The 20,283-nt window shown below is 41.9% G+C and overlaps 1 protein-coding gene across 1 annotated transcript in view; it reads left to right on the top strand.

The window, feature by feature from the left end:
- Positions 1 to 255: 255 nt before the first annotated feature.
- C9 (complement C9) overlaps positions 256 to 20,283 on the top strand; it is a 51,771-nt gene continuing 31,743 nt past the window's right edge. The window contains exons 1-5 of the mRNA XM_021696375.1: positions 256 to 488; positions 11,362 to 11,467; positions 11,978 to 12,122; positions 12,496 to 12,643; positions 19,984 to 20,122. Coding sequence (XP_021552050.1) covers positions 412 to 488; positions 11,362 to 11,467; positions 11,978 to 12,122; positions 12,496 to 12,643; positions 19,984 to 20,122 — 615 coding nt within the window. The 5' untranslated portion in view covers positions 256 to 411. The remainder of the gene's footprint in view (positions 489 to 11,361; positions 11,468 to 11,977; positions 12,123 to 12,495; positions 12,644 to 19,983; positions 20,123 to 20,283) is intronic.

Here is a 20,283-nt window from a genome sequence, read left to right on the forward strand (position 1 = left end):
CTAATTTCTTTTACTAATTTATGCCTCTCTGAGAACCATCCCCAGACCCATTTTCCCCCAAATTGCACACTCTCTCATCCTTCCACCCAGAGTCTCCCCAGATGAGAAACACTGGAGTTCTCTTCTGTTTTTGTTTTTTTTGTTTTGTTTTCAACGCTCCCACTAATCTTAGTCAATTCAGTACTCACGGGCTGGGTGCCCGAATATGCTCATCAATATGAGAAAACAGTAGGCCAAGAATTACGACATGACTCTCCTTTGATTGGACTTTGGCTCCCAGGAAGCCCAGTTTGACAAAAATCCTGACCGAAAACAAGCAATAATTGTTCCCCCAGTTCTCCGGCCCCTTGCAGATAAACGCCTTGCTGGACCTATCGGCCATACACTGCGGAGCCGTCTTAGCCAGAGCAGATGTCTGCCGGCCAGAGGTTTGCCTTGGCTCTGTGCATTATAGAAATCAGTGTCCTGACCGCTGGGCCCACTGCTAGGTGAGTCGCTTTTCTGTTTGTCTCTGGAATTTCACTGCCGGCTTTGATATTTCAAGGTCTACTTCTTAGCAGGAAAGCAGGTAAAAAAAAAAAAAAAAAATGTCAACCCACATTGAGATAGATAGCCTCAAAGTTTGAAAAAAGGGGAGGAGAAGTGCAGGGGTGTGTCTCTGAGAGTTCTCTAAGGAAACCTGTGGCCGTTTCCAGCAATTTCTTTTAAACAAGACATTCAAATGTTAAGGCCGAGATAGTCTTTCAGTACTTGGAATTATGAAACAAAGCTGGTTTTCACCAGGGTATGATTGATAAACCTGAGTATATCAGTATCTCACATCTGAAAAGTTTAAAAGAAAGAAAATTAGCCTCTCCCTCATTCTGCCTCCATTGTCTACCGCTCTTGACAATTGGCTACCTCACCTTTGTGCCCCCGTGTCGGGCGAAGGTTAGGCATTTTGCTTCTCCTCCTTGACATCCCAAGTTGTGTCCAGAGGCACACATTTTGACCTCAGGCTTAGGGTTGTAGTTCTTCCTTTCAAGAAGAATCACCAACCTGTGGACCTGTCAGCCATGCTTCCTGCAGAGACTGACTTTCTCTCCTTTTGTTCTGACCCTAATTGGGAACAGGAAGCTCATACCAAGCCGAGCCAGGAAACAAATCACGCAGGTACTATGTGCTTACTCAATACCTATGCTGCACCCAGAATTGCTGGAGAACACGTACACCATCCAATACAGAATGATCCAATTTGGGGACAGCATTGAACTATTTCGGGTTTTGACAGCGTAGCTGGGGGACAATATCTGCCCAGACGCTCACCCTCTGCCCAGACATCACTGCAACCTGCAGCCATTTCCACTTGGTCATCTGACTCTTGGTTTAACCAAATTCTGTTTTGGAATCTGATGGCCGTGGCAAGCAATCTTCCTTAGCCCCTCGGCTGCAGTGGGGGCCGCCGCAGCTCCTGGGCCCCACAGGGCAGGTGGTTGGCTCACAGGGCTGCGCCGTCCAGTAGGGGCTCACGGAGCTGCGGGTTCGGCTAAAGGCTGCACCAGGCTTTCCTTCATGCCCTCACTTCCTCTACCCCCGTGAGCTAAAAGCCTTGTTCCATTCAGAAAACATTTTCACTTACCGGGCAATCGGCACAAGGGGGATTTGGGAAGGCAGTTACTGAAAGTTGCTTTAGCCTTCTGGTACTTACCCTGACCCTTTCTTAAGTTAAAAAAATAATTTAAACAACCCGCATTCCTGGATTGAGACTCCCGCTGATCAAAAATGAAGGCTGTGGGGAAGGCTGCAACCACTTTGAAGTTTGTGCCCCCGGGTCCCAACCACACTCAGCTGTTGCAGGGAGGACCACAAAGGCCCCTTGGTCGGCCCCCCAGCTCTAAGCAGCTGCACTGCTGAGCCGGATTTGGGTTGGAGCGCTCTCACCGCCAAGGCCCTTAGGAGTTTGTTAGGGTTACCCTGCTCGAACACTCCGTGCTCTGCCCCTTAATAGAGGGTTGAGATCAAAACAGAGTGTTCATATCTGTCATGAAGTGAGACACACAGTTCGACCAGAGACCTGGAGTTTGCAAATGATTTTTTTAAATACAGATTTGATCAGAATGGCACACTCCTCTGGAGCGAGGCTTCCCAAACTCAGCTCCAGGTGCCATTACTAACGAATGAACCATGTAAGTTTGGGCAGGTTACTCAACCTTTCTGTTCCTTGGTTCCCTCATCTGTAGGATGGCAGTTGCATTCATTTCCTAGTACCACAAACCAGGCGGCTTCCAACAACAGAAATCTATTATCTCACGATTCTGGAGGCTGGAGGTCTGAAATCAAGGTGTCCGTGGGGCTGTGCTCCCTCTGAGACCCTGGGTAGCATTCTTCCTAGTTTCTGCTGGTGGCCGGCAAACTTTGGCATCCTGGGCTCATAGCTACCTAATTCCAGTGCCTGGCTCTGGCACCACAGGGCTATCTTCGATCATCTTTCCTCTGTGCATGTTTGTCAGGTTCCAAATTTTCTCTTTTTATAAGGACACCAATCATATTGGATTAGGGCCCACACTAATGAATTCACTTTAACTTGATTTCCTCTGTAAAGACCCTCTTTCCAAATAAGGTCACATTCTGAGGTACAGGGGTTAGAACTTCAACTTTCTGGGCAGGGGGGTGGGGTGGGGGGACACAATTCACCCCATAACAGTGACAACAACAGCACCTATCTAATAAGGGTCTCTGTGACAGTTAAATTATTATATATATGTTGTATTTATAACATCTGTGCCTGGCACAAAACTCAGTATATTTGAAATATTCTTTAAAATAATAACTTGCTATTGCTTTGATAGGCTCTCTGATTGAGGAAAGGAAGGGATAGAATTATAGCTAGCCTTCAGGGGATATCACCTGGCTGCACATACTTAACCTGGAGCCACAGTGACCATGAGCTATTGCTACCGGAGAATCGCTGGGGATGGATGAACATAAGAGGGCCCATGAAGACAGGTCATAAGCAGGGCATCATCTCTTAGGTCTCTCAATGTGGAGTAGAAATGTTAAAACCAGTGTGTTAGTATAGTCATAGCTCTTAATACAGGCCCTGGAACTGGGTGGCCTGAGTTTGATTCCAGGGTCCATAGTTTATTAGCTTCATGACCCTAGGCAAAGTCCTTGATTTCTCTAAATCTGTCCCTCACCTGCAAACTGAGAATAAAACTGTGACTTGCTATGTGAAATTCCTGATAATTCATGCCATATTCTTCGCACAGTGAAGGGGCAGCTTTGAGGGCTCCATGGGCACAGCTATCCTTATATATTTTTTTAATTTGTAAATAACAACATATTGAACCCACGGTTCAAAGATCAAAAAATATAACAAGGTATACATTGAGAAGTCTTGATTTCCCCACCCATAACTTTTCATGAGATTTACGTTTTTACATATAAAGTACTTAGAATCCTACCCCTCTTGCCCTACCCTATTCCCAGAGGCAGCCACCTTCATTAGCTTTCTGTGCATCCTTCCAGAATGTTTTAGTGCAGATTAAAGCATAGAGTCATATGTAATCTTATACTTCCCCTTTCTTTTACATACTATCTTGTACTTTGTTTTTTCCTTTTTTCTTTACAATATATCCTGGAAACCTTGCCGCATCAATTTAGAAGGAACTTCCTAATTCTCCTCACAACTGATTAATTTCCCATTGTGTGGATAGGCAGTCCAGTTAATCTATCTTTGATTGATGAAAACTTAGGTTGTTTCCAATCTTTTGTACTATAAACAATGTTGCAATGGATATTTTTAGTCCTATGTCATTTTGCAAGTAGATAGTTATACCTGAGGACTAATTCCCAGAAGTGATGTAAAGGAGTCAAAAGGAAATCACCTTTGTCACTTTGCTAAAATGGTCCCGTGGCCCCAGGAGGTTTGTACCACTTTGCACTTTCCCCAGCAGAGTGTGAGTGTGCTTATTTAACCCACAGCCTTGCCAACAGCTCTGGGCCAACTTTTTGGTATTTGCCAGTCTCATAGGTAAAAAAATGGTATCTTCAAATAGTTTTAATTTCCCTCTCTCTCTTTTTATTATTTTTTAATTGAAGTATAATTGATATACAACATCCTATTAGTTTCAGGTGTACATCATGATGATTCAATGTTTTTATGCATTATGAAATGATTCCCACAATAACGTTGCGTATCTTTTTATCTGTTTAAAGGCCATGTGTATGTTTTCCTTTGTGACTGTCCATGTCCTTTACTCTTTTTCCCGTTGAGCTTCTTGTCTTTCTCTTATGGATTTCTATGACCACTTTATAAACTAGTCCTTTGTCTCTGGTATGAATTACAAACATCTCCCCCAATCTGTCATTCATCTTTTGAATGTATAGGTGGTGTGGTTTTGGTGTAGTTATAATTTTCATATTTATCTCATTCTTCATTTTTCAAATAGTTAAGAAGGAGCACTAAACTGGGAGTTAGAAGTCCCAAGAGTGGCTAGGTAGGTGATCCTTGGAGAGAAACTGCCTGGGTTTGAATCCCAACCTGGCCACCAAGTGCCCTCTGCTGTGTAACCTGAGGAAAATTACTCACCATCTCTGTGGCTCAGTTCATTATCTTTAAAGTGTGATAATAGGGGCGCCTGAGTGGCTCAGTTGGTTAAGCGACTGCCTTCGGCTCAGGTCATGATCCTGGAGTCCCAGGATCGAGTCCCGCATCGGGCTCCCTGCTCGGCAGGGAGTCTGCTTCTCCCTCTGACCCTCCTCCCTCTCGTGCTCTCTGTCTCTCATTCTCTTTCTCTCAAATAAATAAATAAATAAAATCTTTAAAAAAAATGATTAAAGTGTGATAATACTAGTGATAGATATCTCATAGAGCTGATGTAAAAATTAAGTAAGGTTATAAGAATAAAGGCTTCGAAGAGTTCCTGATGTAGACTAAACACTCCCAAATGTTAGCAATTATCATTCCATTTATTTGAGTTAAATTTATCTCAACAATCTGGGAAAGTACCCAAACATCTGTTAATGGAAAAGCTAGGCTTAATTATTAAGTTGAATATATCCAAAATGTCAGTTTTCCCTCCTTCTCTGGTGGTATACACCTGTGTTTTTAATATTCACATTCAATACAAGTTAACAGATAATTTATTCGTCAACTACTATTGGACATGGATGGTCATTTGTTTATTCATCCAGGGAGTACAGCAAATATTTATTGAGTTTGCAACACGGGCCAGACATTGCATCAAGAACTGCAGCTTAATACTGAACGTGTTACAAGGGTCTCTGCCCTCACTGGGCTTACAGCCTACTAAGGAATATAAACAACGGGGCCAGTGGCGCAATGGATAACGCGTCTGACTACGAATCAGAAGATTCTAGGAATATAAACAAATATACAGCGACTGAAACTCAGCCAATGTCTCTGAGTGAAGCGCATGATGCTAAGGGAGATATGTTCCTGTGACTGTCACCATTCCACTCGTGCACTGGCTTCTTCTGTTCCAGCCTCTGCAAGGACTTTGCTCCTGTAACTCTGCCCCTCCCTCCTGCATCACCAATAGCTCCCTTTGTAGCCAATCATTCCCATCAGCCTACAGACATGTTGTAACATTTCCGTTAAATGTTGGCTCATCCTCAGCCTCACTCCAGACACACACTCACATCCAGCCTCATGGAGCGACATAGCACTTACATTCTGACAACTCTCAATTTTATATCTATGGTGCACCCTGCTTCCCTGAACACAATGTCTAATTACTTAAGTCAGCAGCTCTTGAAAATCTAACAGGCATCCCAAACTTAACATGTCCAAAACATACCCATTGATTTCTCTACCGACCTCACCCAACCTACACCACTACTCACAGAGTTACTCAGGTAATAACTGGGGAATCACAGGTGACTTCTCTATTTGCGTCCTTCCCACAGGCAATCTAACGGCACGTCTGGTGGTATTATCTTTAAAATATATCCCAAATCTGCCCACTGCCTGCTATCTCCACTGTGACTATTCTAGCCCAAATCACTATCATTTCTGGCCTGTATCCATCCTGCCCACACCCCACTAATCAGTTTTCCATCTAACAACGAGAGACATTTTTAAATCTTTTGAAAACATAACTCTGGGTGTTACTCCTGTTCTCATACTCCTCTAAGAATTTTCATCAAGCTCAAAATCAAATCCAAACTCCTCACCACAGCCTACAAAGAAGGAGCTGCACCCTACCTGTTTATCCAGGCATGTCTGCCACCCTCTTTTTGCTCACTCTGCTCTGTCACCGTACTTCTGTGCCTCCGACATACTGTCTCAGGGCCTTTGCACTTACTTTCCCCTAGTATAGAACACTTGTTTTCCAGATACTCACAGAGCTTCTCTCTGAATTCATCCAAGTATCTCATCAAGTATCACCTTCTGTTCTGCTCACTTTTGCTATGTAACAAACCATCCCAAGACAGTAGCTTAAAACAATACCAATTATTTTACTGATTCATGAGTCCAAGGGTTGACTGGGCTCAGTGAAGGTGTTCCCATGGGTCTCCCACATGGATGTAGTCAGATGGTGGCTGGGCCTGGGATTCTTATCATGGCTTCTTCACTCATGTCTGTCATTTGCGCTGGGAAGACCCAAACTGCTAGGGGCTGGAACAATTGATTTTCCTTGAGAATCTGTCTCTCTATCTCTCTCTTTCTCTCTGTCCTCCATGTGGTAGACTCAGGGTAGTCAGTTTCATACATAGTGGGAAAAGGCTCGCAGAGCACATGTCTTGAGATAAGCCAGCAGAATTTGCATGGCCTTCTCGAACCTTAGCCTTTAAGTGATCCAGGCTCACTTCTACTGCATTCTACTCATCAAGGTGTTAAGAAAGACACTAACGGCTTCAAGTGGAGGGCACATAGACCCCGTCTTTGATGGGAAGAATGACCAAAAAAATTGTGAACACATTTTTACATCACCACACCTCCTCTGAGAGGGTTCTTTGACTACCCCATATAAGAAAGCTCCTTCCCCTACCCCAGCCCTAGAGCCCTCTCTATCCTCTTATCCTGCTTTATTTTCCTTTACAGTTCAAATGTCTTCACTGATCTTGCATGTTATAGTTGCTGGATACTCGTTTATTGTGTATCTCACCCACTAGAATGTAGGCTCCATGGTGGTAAGGACATTGTTTTGTAGCCCCAGCCACTAGAAGCATTCCTGACACAGAGCAGGCCCTCCATAAAGGTCGTTGAATATTGCCTCATTGGGAGCACATGAAAGCAGCTCCTAAATAATACTTGGAAAATCAGGAAAGGTCCTGAAAAAAATGAGTGTTGGACACTGCTGTTATATTATCTTTTCGTCTTGATGAATTGCATGAACTAAGCCAACTGGCAGATCTGTGGGTTAAGAATGCAGTCCTAATTAGCTTATATTTCTCCACTCAAAGGAGCCACATTGTCTTATTTATTGACAAAAAGATTCCTTCCTACGGCAGGTGTTTTTTCGCCTGGGTCTGCCACAATGTGTCCTGGAGAGTGAGCTGCTCCTGAGGTTTCCTTTTACTAAAGCTTGAAGCTTGTCATGGCCGGGAGATGGAAGAAGGCATACATCAAGGGCCCTTCATTTAATGCATTCCTGGCCCAGAGTTAGACCTCCTATCGTATTGATATACATCACTTTGATCTGGGAAGTGACTTTCAAGCTGAGATTGAAACACTTAGAGATACGTTTTACTTGATAAACACATTTCATCTAGGAATCCAGAAAGTGCTTTACAAATACTTCTCCACTCAGCCTAATAACTCAGCAGGGTGAAAGGCAGGTGGTAAGCATGGTGCATACACAGTCTTTGAGCCACAAAACATTATCTGCCTAGTGAGTCAGAGGAGCTCAGGAAGGAGGAGTGGGCTCAGAAGGAGCTATCCAAGATCACTTATCTTCTTTCTTAATATTTATGTAGTACATTCATTTCAGTTACACATTCCTTTTGCATAATCTACTATTTCCTCCTGATAATTCCCCAGAGTCCTGCTTATTTTGCCTCCAAGTAACCAGGTATCTGGTGCAATGAAGAGAAAACAGCCAGATGCTTACACTTTTCAGTTTATTTTTGCCTAATTTGACATCATTTAGGTTTAAGCTTAAAATAGATCCAGGCAAGAACCAAGTTGTCCAACTGATGTGCTTTACCTAGAATGGCTCTATTAAGAAAGAAGGAAAGAAAGAAAGAAAAAAGAAAGAAAGAAAGAAAGAAAGGAAGGAAGGAAGGAAGGAAGGAAGGAAGGAAGGAAGGAAGGAAGGAAGGAAGAAGGAAGGAAGGAAAGGAAGAGAGAAAGCAAGGAAGAAAGAAAATTTTTGTTAACTTACTGTATTTCAAAATGTCTAAAAAGTCATAAGACTATTATATCCAAAAAGTGTTGACTATGACCTTTTAGGATTTGATTGGTGATGGGAAGGGGAGGCAGCATAGGGAACAGGGCAAAATTGCAGTGAACTAGGAGTGGAGAGAAGTAGATTCCGAATCCAGTTTTGCCACTAACTGTGCAACTTTGGATAAGTAGTGTAGTTCTGGTTTTAGTTTCTCATCTGTAAAAGAGAACTAATAATGCCTACAAAATGAAGTCTCAGTGGTAGAATAAAAGATTAATGAGAAAATGAGATTTGAAAATTGTCTAGTAAAACTAGTAGACAAATAGAAGAAACTGCTTAATTAAAAAAAATTTATTGAATGTTGTGAGCTGAATTGTGTCCCCTCCCTCCATTCATATGTTGAAGTCCTAACCCCCAATATCTCAGAATATGACTGTATTTGGAGGTAGGGTCTTTAAAGAGGCAATTAAGTTAATATGGGGTCATTATGGTGGGCTCTGACCCAATACGACTTATAAGAAGAGTCCTTATAAGAAGAGTAAATTTGTACAGAGCTGTAGAGAGGAAAGATCATCTGAAGATGGCCATCTACAAGCCAAGGAGAGAAGACTCACAAGAAACCAACCCTGCAGACACCTTGATTTCAGACTTCTAGCCTTCAGAACTATGAGAAGATAAATTTCTGTTGTTTCAGCCACATGGTCTGTGGGATCTGGTTATGACAGAACTAGTAAGCCAACAGATACACTGCGCCTGATATCTAGAGGGCTGTAAGTCTCACCCCCAGGGCAAGGATGTGATAGAGGACTTTCCTAGAGGGTCATTCCAGGGATGAATCCAAATCGTGGTCTAGGAGGGCAATAAAAGATCAAAGCCAGAGCTCTCTACTAAGTCCAGAGTGTGAGTCAAATCTGTAAAAAAGAAAAGGAGTCCTTTAGTTAGAAGCTGACAAAGAAGGGAATCAGTGTGTACATAATTAATGCGGTGTTATTATTTATGTAAAGGATGTTAGAGAACAGTCTATGGGCGATGCCAATATCTTTGGAGCAGGATCCCGGTCCTTGTGTGTGAAAGAGATGAACAGCCTTTCTCATCAGCCCCCATCACTGGCTGGGTTCTAGGCTTGCCCACTCCTCACTCTGGAGTGTTTACAGTGGATTTTACCTTCCGTCATGATCCTTCATTCCGTACTTCACCCTCTGAACTAGTTATTCACTGAAGCTGTTCTCAGTGGCAGGTGGGAAGGATAAAAGTATCATGTCACTGATCTATAGGGTGAATTTTTTAGAACCAAGGGAGTAATCTCTTTGGGGGAGATGCTAAAACAAAATGCTAACCTGACCATCTAAGTAAGTGATAAATACAAAAAAGATAGACAGGAGCAGATAATCTAGTTGAAGGCAACAGGACTAATACTGGAGAAACAAAGATATTGAAAAGATCCATAGAGACATTAATAAATAGAGCCTAGAGTAATTCCCAAAATTAATGATAAACCAGCTCAGTGATATTTTCAAGTTAGTGGTAGCTTCAAGTTTGAGCTATATTGATATAATGAGCACCCCCAACCTACTTGAATTGTACCCTTTCAGATTTCATGAATATGCTCTGATGCAGTGTTTCTCAACAGTGCATGAACATGAGAATCACTTGGGGTACTTTTTAAAAACATTTGGTGCCTGGAGCCCATCCTCAGAAAGCCTGATTTAATTGTTTTGGAGTGACAATCACAACTATACAAATTCCTATTTTTAATATCTGAGGATTATGACATGCAGTGTATGGAGACCCACTGCTATAGATCATAAAGGTGCATCTGCCATTGCCTCTTGATGAGGCCCAATAGTTCCAGAGGAGATCTTAGTTTTATGGAAAAGCTCTAGCAGAGAATTTCTCAGCCCTGTGGTTTCAGATTCACGCTAATACTCAGGCTTCCAGGAAAGCAGGTTCACCAAAGAGTTTTGGCAGCCTTTTTAATACAGGTGTAACCTGTCCTTTTAAAAGATGGATGCTTATCAGACCCCCTGATTTTCTGGATGGTGTAGGATGTCTCCAGTCTTAAAGTCTGCCTTATTGACAGACAAATCGTGCACAAGTAGAATGTGGGTGGTTCACTAGGAGATTGTAGCCTAGAGAAATATAGACCTAGATCTGCCCAAGAAAACATGATCAAGAACTTCCTGCCCCTTCTTGCACGTAGTTATTCATTTGTGTTCAGAAAACATTTACTGAGCACCTACTATGTTCCAAGAACTTGATATGCAAGCTGCACGGGTTTAGAAGTGTCCCAGCTCACTGATGTTGTTATTTAGAATATAAGCTCTTTTAGTTTGGGGACCATAGTTCTTGCTTTATTTTGTTTTGTTGTTTTGCACACCGTTATATCCCAGGTGCTGGCTACAGGAGCGGCTGGGCTGGCTGGCTTACATTTGCAAGAGAACCAGGCAACTGGAGGCTTTTTCAGACTCTGGGGGACACAAAGTGAAACAAGGTCTCTAGCCTCACTGAGTTCAGAAAGTAGTGGGAAATCTAAGACTAATCAATGTAAAACAGGCAGCAGGATGACTTGCCCATTTTTCTCATCACCATTACTATCTTTTGGTTAGGTCGAAAGTTAAGTCACAAAGCAGTACAAGAATTCAACAAGAAGACCAGATGAAAACACAGAGCAGCATACGATCAAATGCCAAATGAGAGATCTAGTAAAAGGATTAGTCCTTTGATTTGCGAGGCACCTGGGTGGTTCAGTCGGTTAAGTGTCTGCTCAGGTCGTGATCCCAGGGTCCTGGGATCGAGCCCTGAATTGGTCTCCCTGCTCAGGAGGGAGCCTGCTTCTCCCTCTCTCCCCTGCTTATGCTCAATCTCTCGCTCTCTCTCTCAAATAAATAAATAAAATCTTAAAAAAAAAAAGGATAAGTCCTTTGATTTGGAAGGCAGAAAAGTAGTAAATAAATCAGACTGGCTCGGGAAGACTTTGTGGACACAGATACTCGTCATGCCATGAAGTTGACGCGTTCTGTTATCTTAGTTATGGCCCACAGATAATACAAGAGAACGAGAAGCCATTTCCCATCGACTGCAGAATGAGCTCCTGGAGCGAATGGTCAGAATGTGACCCTTGCCTCAAACAAATGGTAAGTGTTCATTGTCCTTCCCCACCCATGACCCCAAATGGAAACTGTGTTCCCAGCATCTCCAGGAAAAGGACTAGGAGGCAGGGAGCCTCCCGCTGAGTTCCAAACTAAGAAGGAAAGATAAATATCTACGTGAACGAGGCTCGATTTGCCTGGAAATCTCAGTGTGGCACACAATGGTAAATGCATGCCACGAGGACCCGGATGCTATAGGAGAGACGGCCAACCCTGGCATGCAAGGTGTTACTTTAACATTAGTGACTGCCTTTAGGGCTTCCATCTTTTTTTTTTATTATTATTATGTTACGTTAATCACCATACATTACATCATTAGTTTTTTATGTAGTGTTCCATGATTCATTGTTTGCATATAACACCCAGTGCTAGGGCTTCCATCTTAAAACCATCGACTCAACTGGGTCTGGAGGACTACAGTGTTGTGGATGCAGTTTTAGATCATTATCCCTTTTGGTCATAGAAATTCTAATATTTCCAGCTGGTTTTACACAGTTCCGCTCAAGGAGCATTGAGATCTTTGGACAATACAACGGGCAGAAGTGCATAGACGCTATGGGAGACAGACGACAGTGTGAGCCCACTGAGGCCTGTGCAGACATGGAGGAGGACTGTGGCAATTACTTTAAATGCGGTACAGGTAATCCCTGCGTCCCCCTTGCTCACCACAGAGCGAAAAGAATGAAGCCTGCTTTTACATGCTCGTGTTTCCAAGTGCGAAAGGGGCCAGTCAAAGTGCTGTCTGTAAATGCTGAACAGCACACCCCACTGTGGGGCAGGTGCAGCCTCAGAGACAATGATTCCTGGTTTCCACAAGTTAGTTAATAAACAAGGCATCTTTAGATGTACCGTAAAAAAAAAAAGAATTCAGAAATAACTGTAAAGGGTGCTTCTGAGAATTCAAGTGTGTGCCTGTTCCCTCCCCTCTATCATTAAAGTCCATTTGCTAACTTCAGGAAGAGAAAGGAAATCTGTCGTTAGACACGCAGTGTCTTTCTTGATTTTGATTGCAGGCAGGTGCATCAAAAGGGGGCTTCTGTGTAACGGTGACAATGACTGCGGAGACTTTTCAGATGAGGTTGATTGTGAAGGTGATCTCCGTTCCCCTTGCCGTGAGAGGAGCGTGGAAGAATCTGAGCTGGCTCGGACAGCAGGCTATGGGTCCGTATTTGGCATAAATGTTTCTAGATGAAGATGGGTGAAAGGGGCACCTCGGTCTTGCCTGCCGCGCTAGGGTAGTGGAGGGTCTGAGAGGGCGGGGGGTGGGGGTGGGGAGCAGCTCCCAGGTCTGCCTTCTGCTTGAAACATGCTTGAGCTTAAAAGAAGGTAAGTGTGACATGAGTATCTCGAGATCATTTGGACGAAGCGCCTGGCCTCAGGAGGGGGTCTGTAGAATCTGGAGGATAGGTGATTTTCTCCGAGTCCATCAGGAGATGACACACCTTGGTTATGAACCTCAGGAAGGCCACAACAATGTTCAAGTGACATGTTACCACTTGACATTGAGTTGCCAGTGGTAGGTCTGGCCATTCAAATATTTGAATTGTTGGTAAGGCTGGTCTTCCCTGGGAACTTGTCCTGGATCTACGCCAGGTTATCAGTTCTCAGGAGGTAGAGCATTGTAGAGTCAACCCGAGAGGAAAGGGCAGGAGAAGCAGTTCTGATGCAGATGGTGATGGTGTTGAGACTCTGGTTCTCATTACAAAGTGAAGTTTCACCCACTTTCTGTACAAAACATAGGGGCTCTGGCCAGCTAAGCTCGGATGAGAGGTCTTGGACAGTTTAGAACTCAGAGTGTCACAGAATAAAGACCGTCACCCAGAGATCTGCGCTCTAGGAATTAGGAAAATGACGTAGGCCCGAGGTGCTGTTCTGTTCTGTTCCATATAGTCAGAGAAGATTCCAGGGATATCCATGACATAGTTTCCATTTGTTGTTCTGAGCTGTTTTCAGCAAAGGTACTTTGGGTAAATTTCTTGGCAAATTGTACTCAACAGAGACACAGCTTTTCCCAAGTCCACTGGTCTATTGACAGAGATGGCATGTGGCTCTGTTTCACTGCCTGTCATGCGATGTGTCTTATCAACCTCATGATCTCAGTGCCTGGTTCATCATAGGTGCTCCATAAACCCTGGGTGGGGGGGAAGTAGACAAATAGGTGAATCAGTCAATCAGTTCATGAATTAATGAAAATATGTGCTTCTAAAATACTGTCAGTTGGCATCAGGTAAGATTGAAACTGGGTCCCTAGAAATAAATTCAGGTTCAGGACTTAAGTCCTGGGAATGGGGATAAGGAGAGGAAAGAAGATGGGGATGATGGTAAAAGCAAGGCTAATAGAGGGACTAAGGTACTGGTTCCCAACCAGGGGTGATTTTTTTCCCCAGAGGACATTTAGCAATGCCTGGAAACTATTCTAGGGGGTCACAACTGTGGGGGATGGGATGGAGGACTCAGGGGGTGAGGTAGCACTGCTGATATCCAGTGGGTAGAGGCCCTGGATGGTGCCAAACATCCTGCAGTGCACAGAGCAGCCAGACCCACAGCGTCAGTGGTGCTCAGGCTGAGAAACCCTACACCAGGATAGGGGGCAGTTCCTAAGATAAGGCCTCTAGATCAAGGTTGGCTATAAATGGAGATGTCTTCTCTCTCTAAGCCAGATGGAACTTGTACCTTTGAATCTCAATAAGGAGAAAAGTCCAGGGTACCAAGAGTCAGGCACCAGATAAAACATTTCATACACCCTTTATTCACTTTATAAAATCTTGTCCTAGCAACATTCAAGTATTGCCCACGAACTAAGGGTCTTTGGCCCTTAGCCTAAAGGTAGGAGTCTTGAATCCAGTGTACAGTCTTTGTCTCCAAACACAGGAGGTTCTTTTAATAATTGTCAGTAAATGGTATGGAGGTTGTCAGAAACCTTAGAACCAGATCACTGCATGCTCCAATGAGTTCTGACTCTTCCTGCTGCTTTCCTTAGGGAGACACTGTGAGTCTGTGGTGAAAGTCCATTATGACTTTGTTTTTGCTTTATTTGGGATCCAAGAAACAGTTTTCTCCTTAATCTAAACAGATGGGCTTGAAGCAGGGCATTGCATATATTATGTATTTTCGCTCAATGCAAATTTGCACCTTGTGAAAGGATACAGAAATTTTAGCCCTCTCAGCTGAAAAATAATCATTCACAATCTATTCATTTTCTTTGTTCAGAGAAAAAAAATTATTATATAACACTTGCTAGAAAGTTTCATAATGAGGCATCCTAGAGAGCTGGCTAAATATATCATGCTTTGCCACGGTAAGGGCTGGTGACAGGGAATGACACAGGGCTGAGTCTTCAGGACCAAGCAAGAGGGTGGGATCCCAGTTATGGGGAAGGATGGCTGAAGAGGTGAAAAATGAGGTAGGTCCTCATAGAATAAATCTACCAGCATTTTTTATTAAATTCCCATTACCATGAACAATTACCTATAACTAGTCTTCCTAAAGCCTATTATTCTCCAACAGCTTTCATTTGCATAATACTCTGAACTTTCTTTTCTACATTTTTTTCTCTATAGAGTTTTCATAATAATCCTGAGGTTGTCAGGGGAGGTATTACATTCACTTTACAGAAAAAAGAAAAATGAGAGAAGCAAGTAAGACCATTTTATCTCTTTAGATTCTAGCAGAACTCTTTAGTTTCCAGTGGAACTAAACCCAAGTTTCTCTGACTTTTATAAAACTATATTTTTTTCACCATGCCACCTTACCTTGGCCTCTCCCCACATGCTCATCTCCACCCACATCATTTACCCCATCACTGTAAAACCTGTAAATCAACACCCTAGCTTCAAAGCAAAACTAACCAATGAAACTCCTTAAGTTGCTATTAATTATCCGAATTTTTGAATTAAGAGTATAGAAGAGTAGAAATCAGTGATTTAAGAAGAGTTCTCAAAATGGCATGCTTTATTATATTGGTGATATTCTTCAATCCCATGAACATTATGTATTTATTTACCATGCATCACCATTATTCTTCTAAGGGTTTCTGGGATATATTGAATAGAGGTAATAGGAGTAAACACCCTCGTCATAGCAACAGACTTATAAACTGCTTCTACACAATCCAATCTGGAAAATCTCAACAAGTCTTATGAGCAGTCATATACAATCAGATTCTTTCATACATGAAAGTACAAGTACCCACAGTCACTAATTTGTACCTGTTTTTTTCATTTGAAGGGCTCCCCCTTAAATTCTTAATGCCAGCAGAATTCCCTTGTATCACAAATATTTCCGCCTCTTGCCTTGTAGGCATTTGAGATTCTCCAGAAGTGTTTAGGGAAATCCCCTAACTTGCACTCATTGAAAAAATATAAATCCAAACCAGCTGTAAATGATGTATGGTAATGAATTACTTTTTTATGTGATCTAAGCATAGCACCCCTTCTGTGGAGGGAGCTTTCTTTTCTGGTCACCTGGTAAATGGGAACTGCCTATGGTTCTAGATGCTGGCATGAAAACAGGCATCTCTAGGTGCTGCCAAAATACACATGATTTTTTTATTTCCCAGGCGATGACATTCCATCCATGAGAAGTTTTCATGTTTCTTGGCCGAAAAAAAAAAAAAAATTGGCTCATTCTAGACTAGACTGGCTGTCTCTGTAGTAGTGGAACCAAGTCAAAAGTTTTGAAACATTTCTTCCTTAGTTGTGCTTTAGACTGTGGAGCAGTTTCATTGTAACTTTCCAGATGGATCCAGCCAACTAGTCAGTTTGCTGTTGTGTAAAACAAAACCTTCAAAGTGGGGTATGCATTCTGTGGGGTGCAAAAAGACTTTCTAAGGGGGAGACAGGTAAGTTTTAAGGTAATAGTTTCCTCAACAATTAGTGGCTTAACTAATCTATTGAACCAACAGTAAATCTTTTATTCCATACATACGTATTTTTCATAAACTTGAGAAGCTTAACAACCCCGTGGCATCCAAGTTGTGAAGCCCATTCTCCCCTCTGCAGTCCCCTTTTGTAATCACCGAACTTTCACCGTCCAAAAGAAGAGTACCCCCCTCACCCACCTCAATTTTACTCTGTGGTGGGAAAATCAAAAAACATTTCCAAATATTGGTGCTCAGTTGGACTCCAGTGCCTTGTAAGTCAACCCATCTCCAATTCTCTTTGAAAGATATTGTAATCAATTATCAGATAATGGGCTATACAAATAATTTTTAATGAAAGACTAGTCTGTGATCTTTCTTTTTGGCACAAAACTCAGAAGATCAAAGAATCAAGTGACATTGCCATGACAAAATTCCTTCTATTCTTTTCCACTTATGTACATGAGTAAAGTTTCTCAGGATTTGTGTCTATAAAAATGGAAAGTAAGAATACAGTCGATCCTGAATCTTGTCTTTTTCTAGCAATAAGTAGTATCCATCTATGAAGGCAGGAACTAATCACTTAATTAAAAAAGACGCCCCGTTCATTTCACTGAGACACCTTTCCAAAAAAAAAAAGTTTGTTAACTATTTAAAACATTTTAATATATATACTGCTAATAATTATAACTCAATCCAGAGGAGTTTTTAATTATTTAGACCCGATAGTTAAAGGATACTTAATATTTTTTAAATTTCAATTAATACCTTTTTGGTACAAAAAAGTATAAAAAAGTGATCCATTAAAACTTCCAAGCTAAAATAACATTACAAGAGGTTAAACTTCTGTGGTGGAAATAGAATAGAAGTATGGATTCAAGAATCAAAAGTGGGTAGGGACATATGGGAAATCTCTGTCTCTTTCACTCATTTTGCAATGAACCTAAAACTGCTCTAAAAAATAAAGTGTCTTTAAAAAGAAATTAGAATAAAAAGGAATATCATAAAATCTCTAGTTGCTAAAGAAAGATAAACATTGCAGCGATTTGATACCCACCATCACTATGGCATTTATATTTCACTGGATTTATTTTAAAAAGAGGCAAAATAACTGTACTTTAAGATGTAAATATTTATAGCCTGCTGAGAAATTATATCCTTTGCAACTACTTAAACTTAAGATGAAAAATCTTAGATGTCACACCAACACTGTGCAGGCAGGCAAAATTTGTCATCATGTTTTCATAGAGTAGACAAGCAGAAAATCTGAAGACTACTACCCGAAACCATGCCATACACATTTCCTCCTCCAGGCTTTTGTGCACACCATTCTTCCTGCCCTTCCATCCCCATTCTGCAGCGCCCAAATCAAATCCTACTTCTTCTAATCTCTATTTATGACCCTGCCATGGGGTTTCTTCCTTTTGGGAACCTGCGCAGCACTTGCCTGTGCTACTTATTTGGCGCACGTGTATTTGACCTTGGACTCTTTTTTGAAATTGGTGGTTATGTGTCCAACTCCATAATTTGAATATAATTTTCATGAGATCAAAGACTCCGTATTAACTCTCTTAATACTACTATTTACTACAAATAATACACTCTGTGTAGATATCATAGTCACCCAAGAGTTAATCATCATTATAACAAAGATTAACGTCATTGTTCCCTGAAAGTGAAGAGGTACAGAGTCTCTGTTAATACAGATTTATGAAGGACAAGTTCACTATAGAACAAAGAAAATGTATTGCCAGGCTTGTTTAAGAAACATACACAGGGGCGCCTGGGTGGCTCAGATGGTTAAGCGTCTGCCTTCGGCTCAGGTCATGATCCCAGGGTCCTGGGATCGAGTCCCGCATCGGGCTCCCTGCTCCTTGGGAGCCTGCTTCTCCCTCTGCCTCTCTCTCTCTCTCTCTCTCTGTCTCTCATGAATAAATAAATAAAATCTTTAAAAAAAAAAAAAAGAAACATACACAGATAATTTGTTTCCAGTGTTCCATGTCTTTGTATCAAAACCTTAGTCATACCAAAGGGGGGGGGCGGGGAGGTATTATTCATTTGCTGTAGATGCAGGGATGGGTGAAGAAGTGAAGCTGAAATGTTAACCTACCATGAGGCATTAGATGTTTGAGAAAGTAAACCAGATAATAATGTCTCTTTTTTCTTTCTTATTCAACTAAGCCTAATTTTTGGCCATATATTAAACTTTAGGGCCATAGCATTTTTCATGAAAGGTTCTCATAGAGCAAAAAGTCAGAAGTGGTTAACTATACACTTAGCTCTGAGAAAGATATTCCTGAATTGGTTCCTTAACTTACCTTCCTTTAAAGTTGAGCTATAATGTCGTTTTCTTTGTAGATTCAACATTTATTAAGAATGTGCCATTTGGAGGCACCTGGGTGGCTCAGTCAGTTAAGCATCTGATTTTGGCTCAGGTCATGATCTCAGGGTCCTGGGATCAAGCCCTGCATCAGGCTCCCCGCTCCGTAGGGAGTCTGCTTGTCCCTCTGCCTATTTCCCCCACTTGAGCTCTCTCTCTCTCAAATAAATAAATAATATCTTAAAAAAAAAAAAGAATGTGCAGTTTATGTGAAGATGTTGTTTTTAACTAAACCACTGGCAGTAAGATAATCTTTCAATTATTTTTCTTTCATTAGCAATGGGTTTTAGAGTAAACCATCTACACCCTTTGACATATTACTCTTGAAACCAACATCTAGATTCATAATCCAGTTCATTGGAGTTTGGGATGTGGTCTAGATCCATGGAAGAATTTCTGCTTTTGTGTCAAACTCAGTTATAGATGTGCAGATCAAACCTCTATTTTGGCCCCCCTGGTCTGGAGCCATATATTCCAGACTAGACAGCAATGACCGTTCTGATTAACAGAAGTGTACTTCACAGAGAATGAACTGCTCCTTGTTCATACATTGCTTTTAGGTCTACAAATCAAACTTAACTTTTTAAAAGCTAGATAAGATTTCTGTTTCTGAATTAAAGCTTGCCAAATAAAAATATTTTGCTGAGAGGAAAAAGTAGAACTTTTGAGAATGCCTTGTCAGGATGCTGAAGTTTTTGTATTTCCCCTTGGAAAGTATAATAGAAATAATATAAGCCTGGAGGGAATGAGGTTCTTGACAAGCAATGAGACAGCTGGAGGAAAAGGCTTCAGTTTAAAGAGAATGGGGAGAGAAAGAGCCCCAATGTTGATTCATAGATTAAAAATTACATGCATATGTTATACTGCCCCCCCCCCCCGAGATGCTCTGTTCTCAAATAATTTAAATAGGGTACTACAGAGTTGGCTCTTAGCTCACTAAGGGAGGTTAGCTAAGAGTTACAGCAGTGGAGTTAAGACTCTAGGAGCCAGATGGTCCCTTGCTCCCTAGTTATTGCATTTCTTTCATTGTGCTCCCAACAATGCCCTAGTTGCCTGGAAGTTTATAAGGCCTTCCTAACGTATGCTTGCTGCCAGAGACATAAAGCAGAAGTGAGCAGACTCTTGCTTCTGTTCCTGATTATATCACGCATATATGGGGTGATGGGGACATGAGCCAAAGCCTTCTCTTTCCCAAGCTACAGAGGACTGCCTTGCATTAGCTCCTGGGATTTCCATATCTGATGCTACTCTGTTCATTTTCAGCATGAACGTCTTAGGGATGGATCCCCTAAGCACACCTTTTGACAATGAGTACTACAATGGACACTGTGACCGCGTTCGGGATGGAAACACCTTGGTCTACTACCGCAGACCCTGGAACGTGGCTTCTCTGGCCTATGAAGTAAGTCTCCTCAGAAGCAAACATATTGCTCAGCTTTAAGCTGAAAAGCCACTTCAATAAATGTAACACTAAATAATGTGAAAAGTTCAGTAGAATAAGAATCTGATGGGCATATAAAATTGACTGAAAGAAGAGGAGGTGTAGCTTCGATCTCTTTAGAA

The sequence above is a fragment of the Neomonachus schauinslandi genome, chromosome 7, assembly GCF_002201575.2.
Source record: "Neomonachus schauinslandi chromosome 7, ASM220157v2, whole genome shotgun sequence".
Taxonomy (NCBI): domain Eukaryota; kingdom Metazoa; phylum Chordata; class Mammalia; order Carnivora; family Phocidae; genus Neomonachus; species Neomonachus schauinslandi.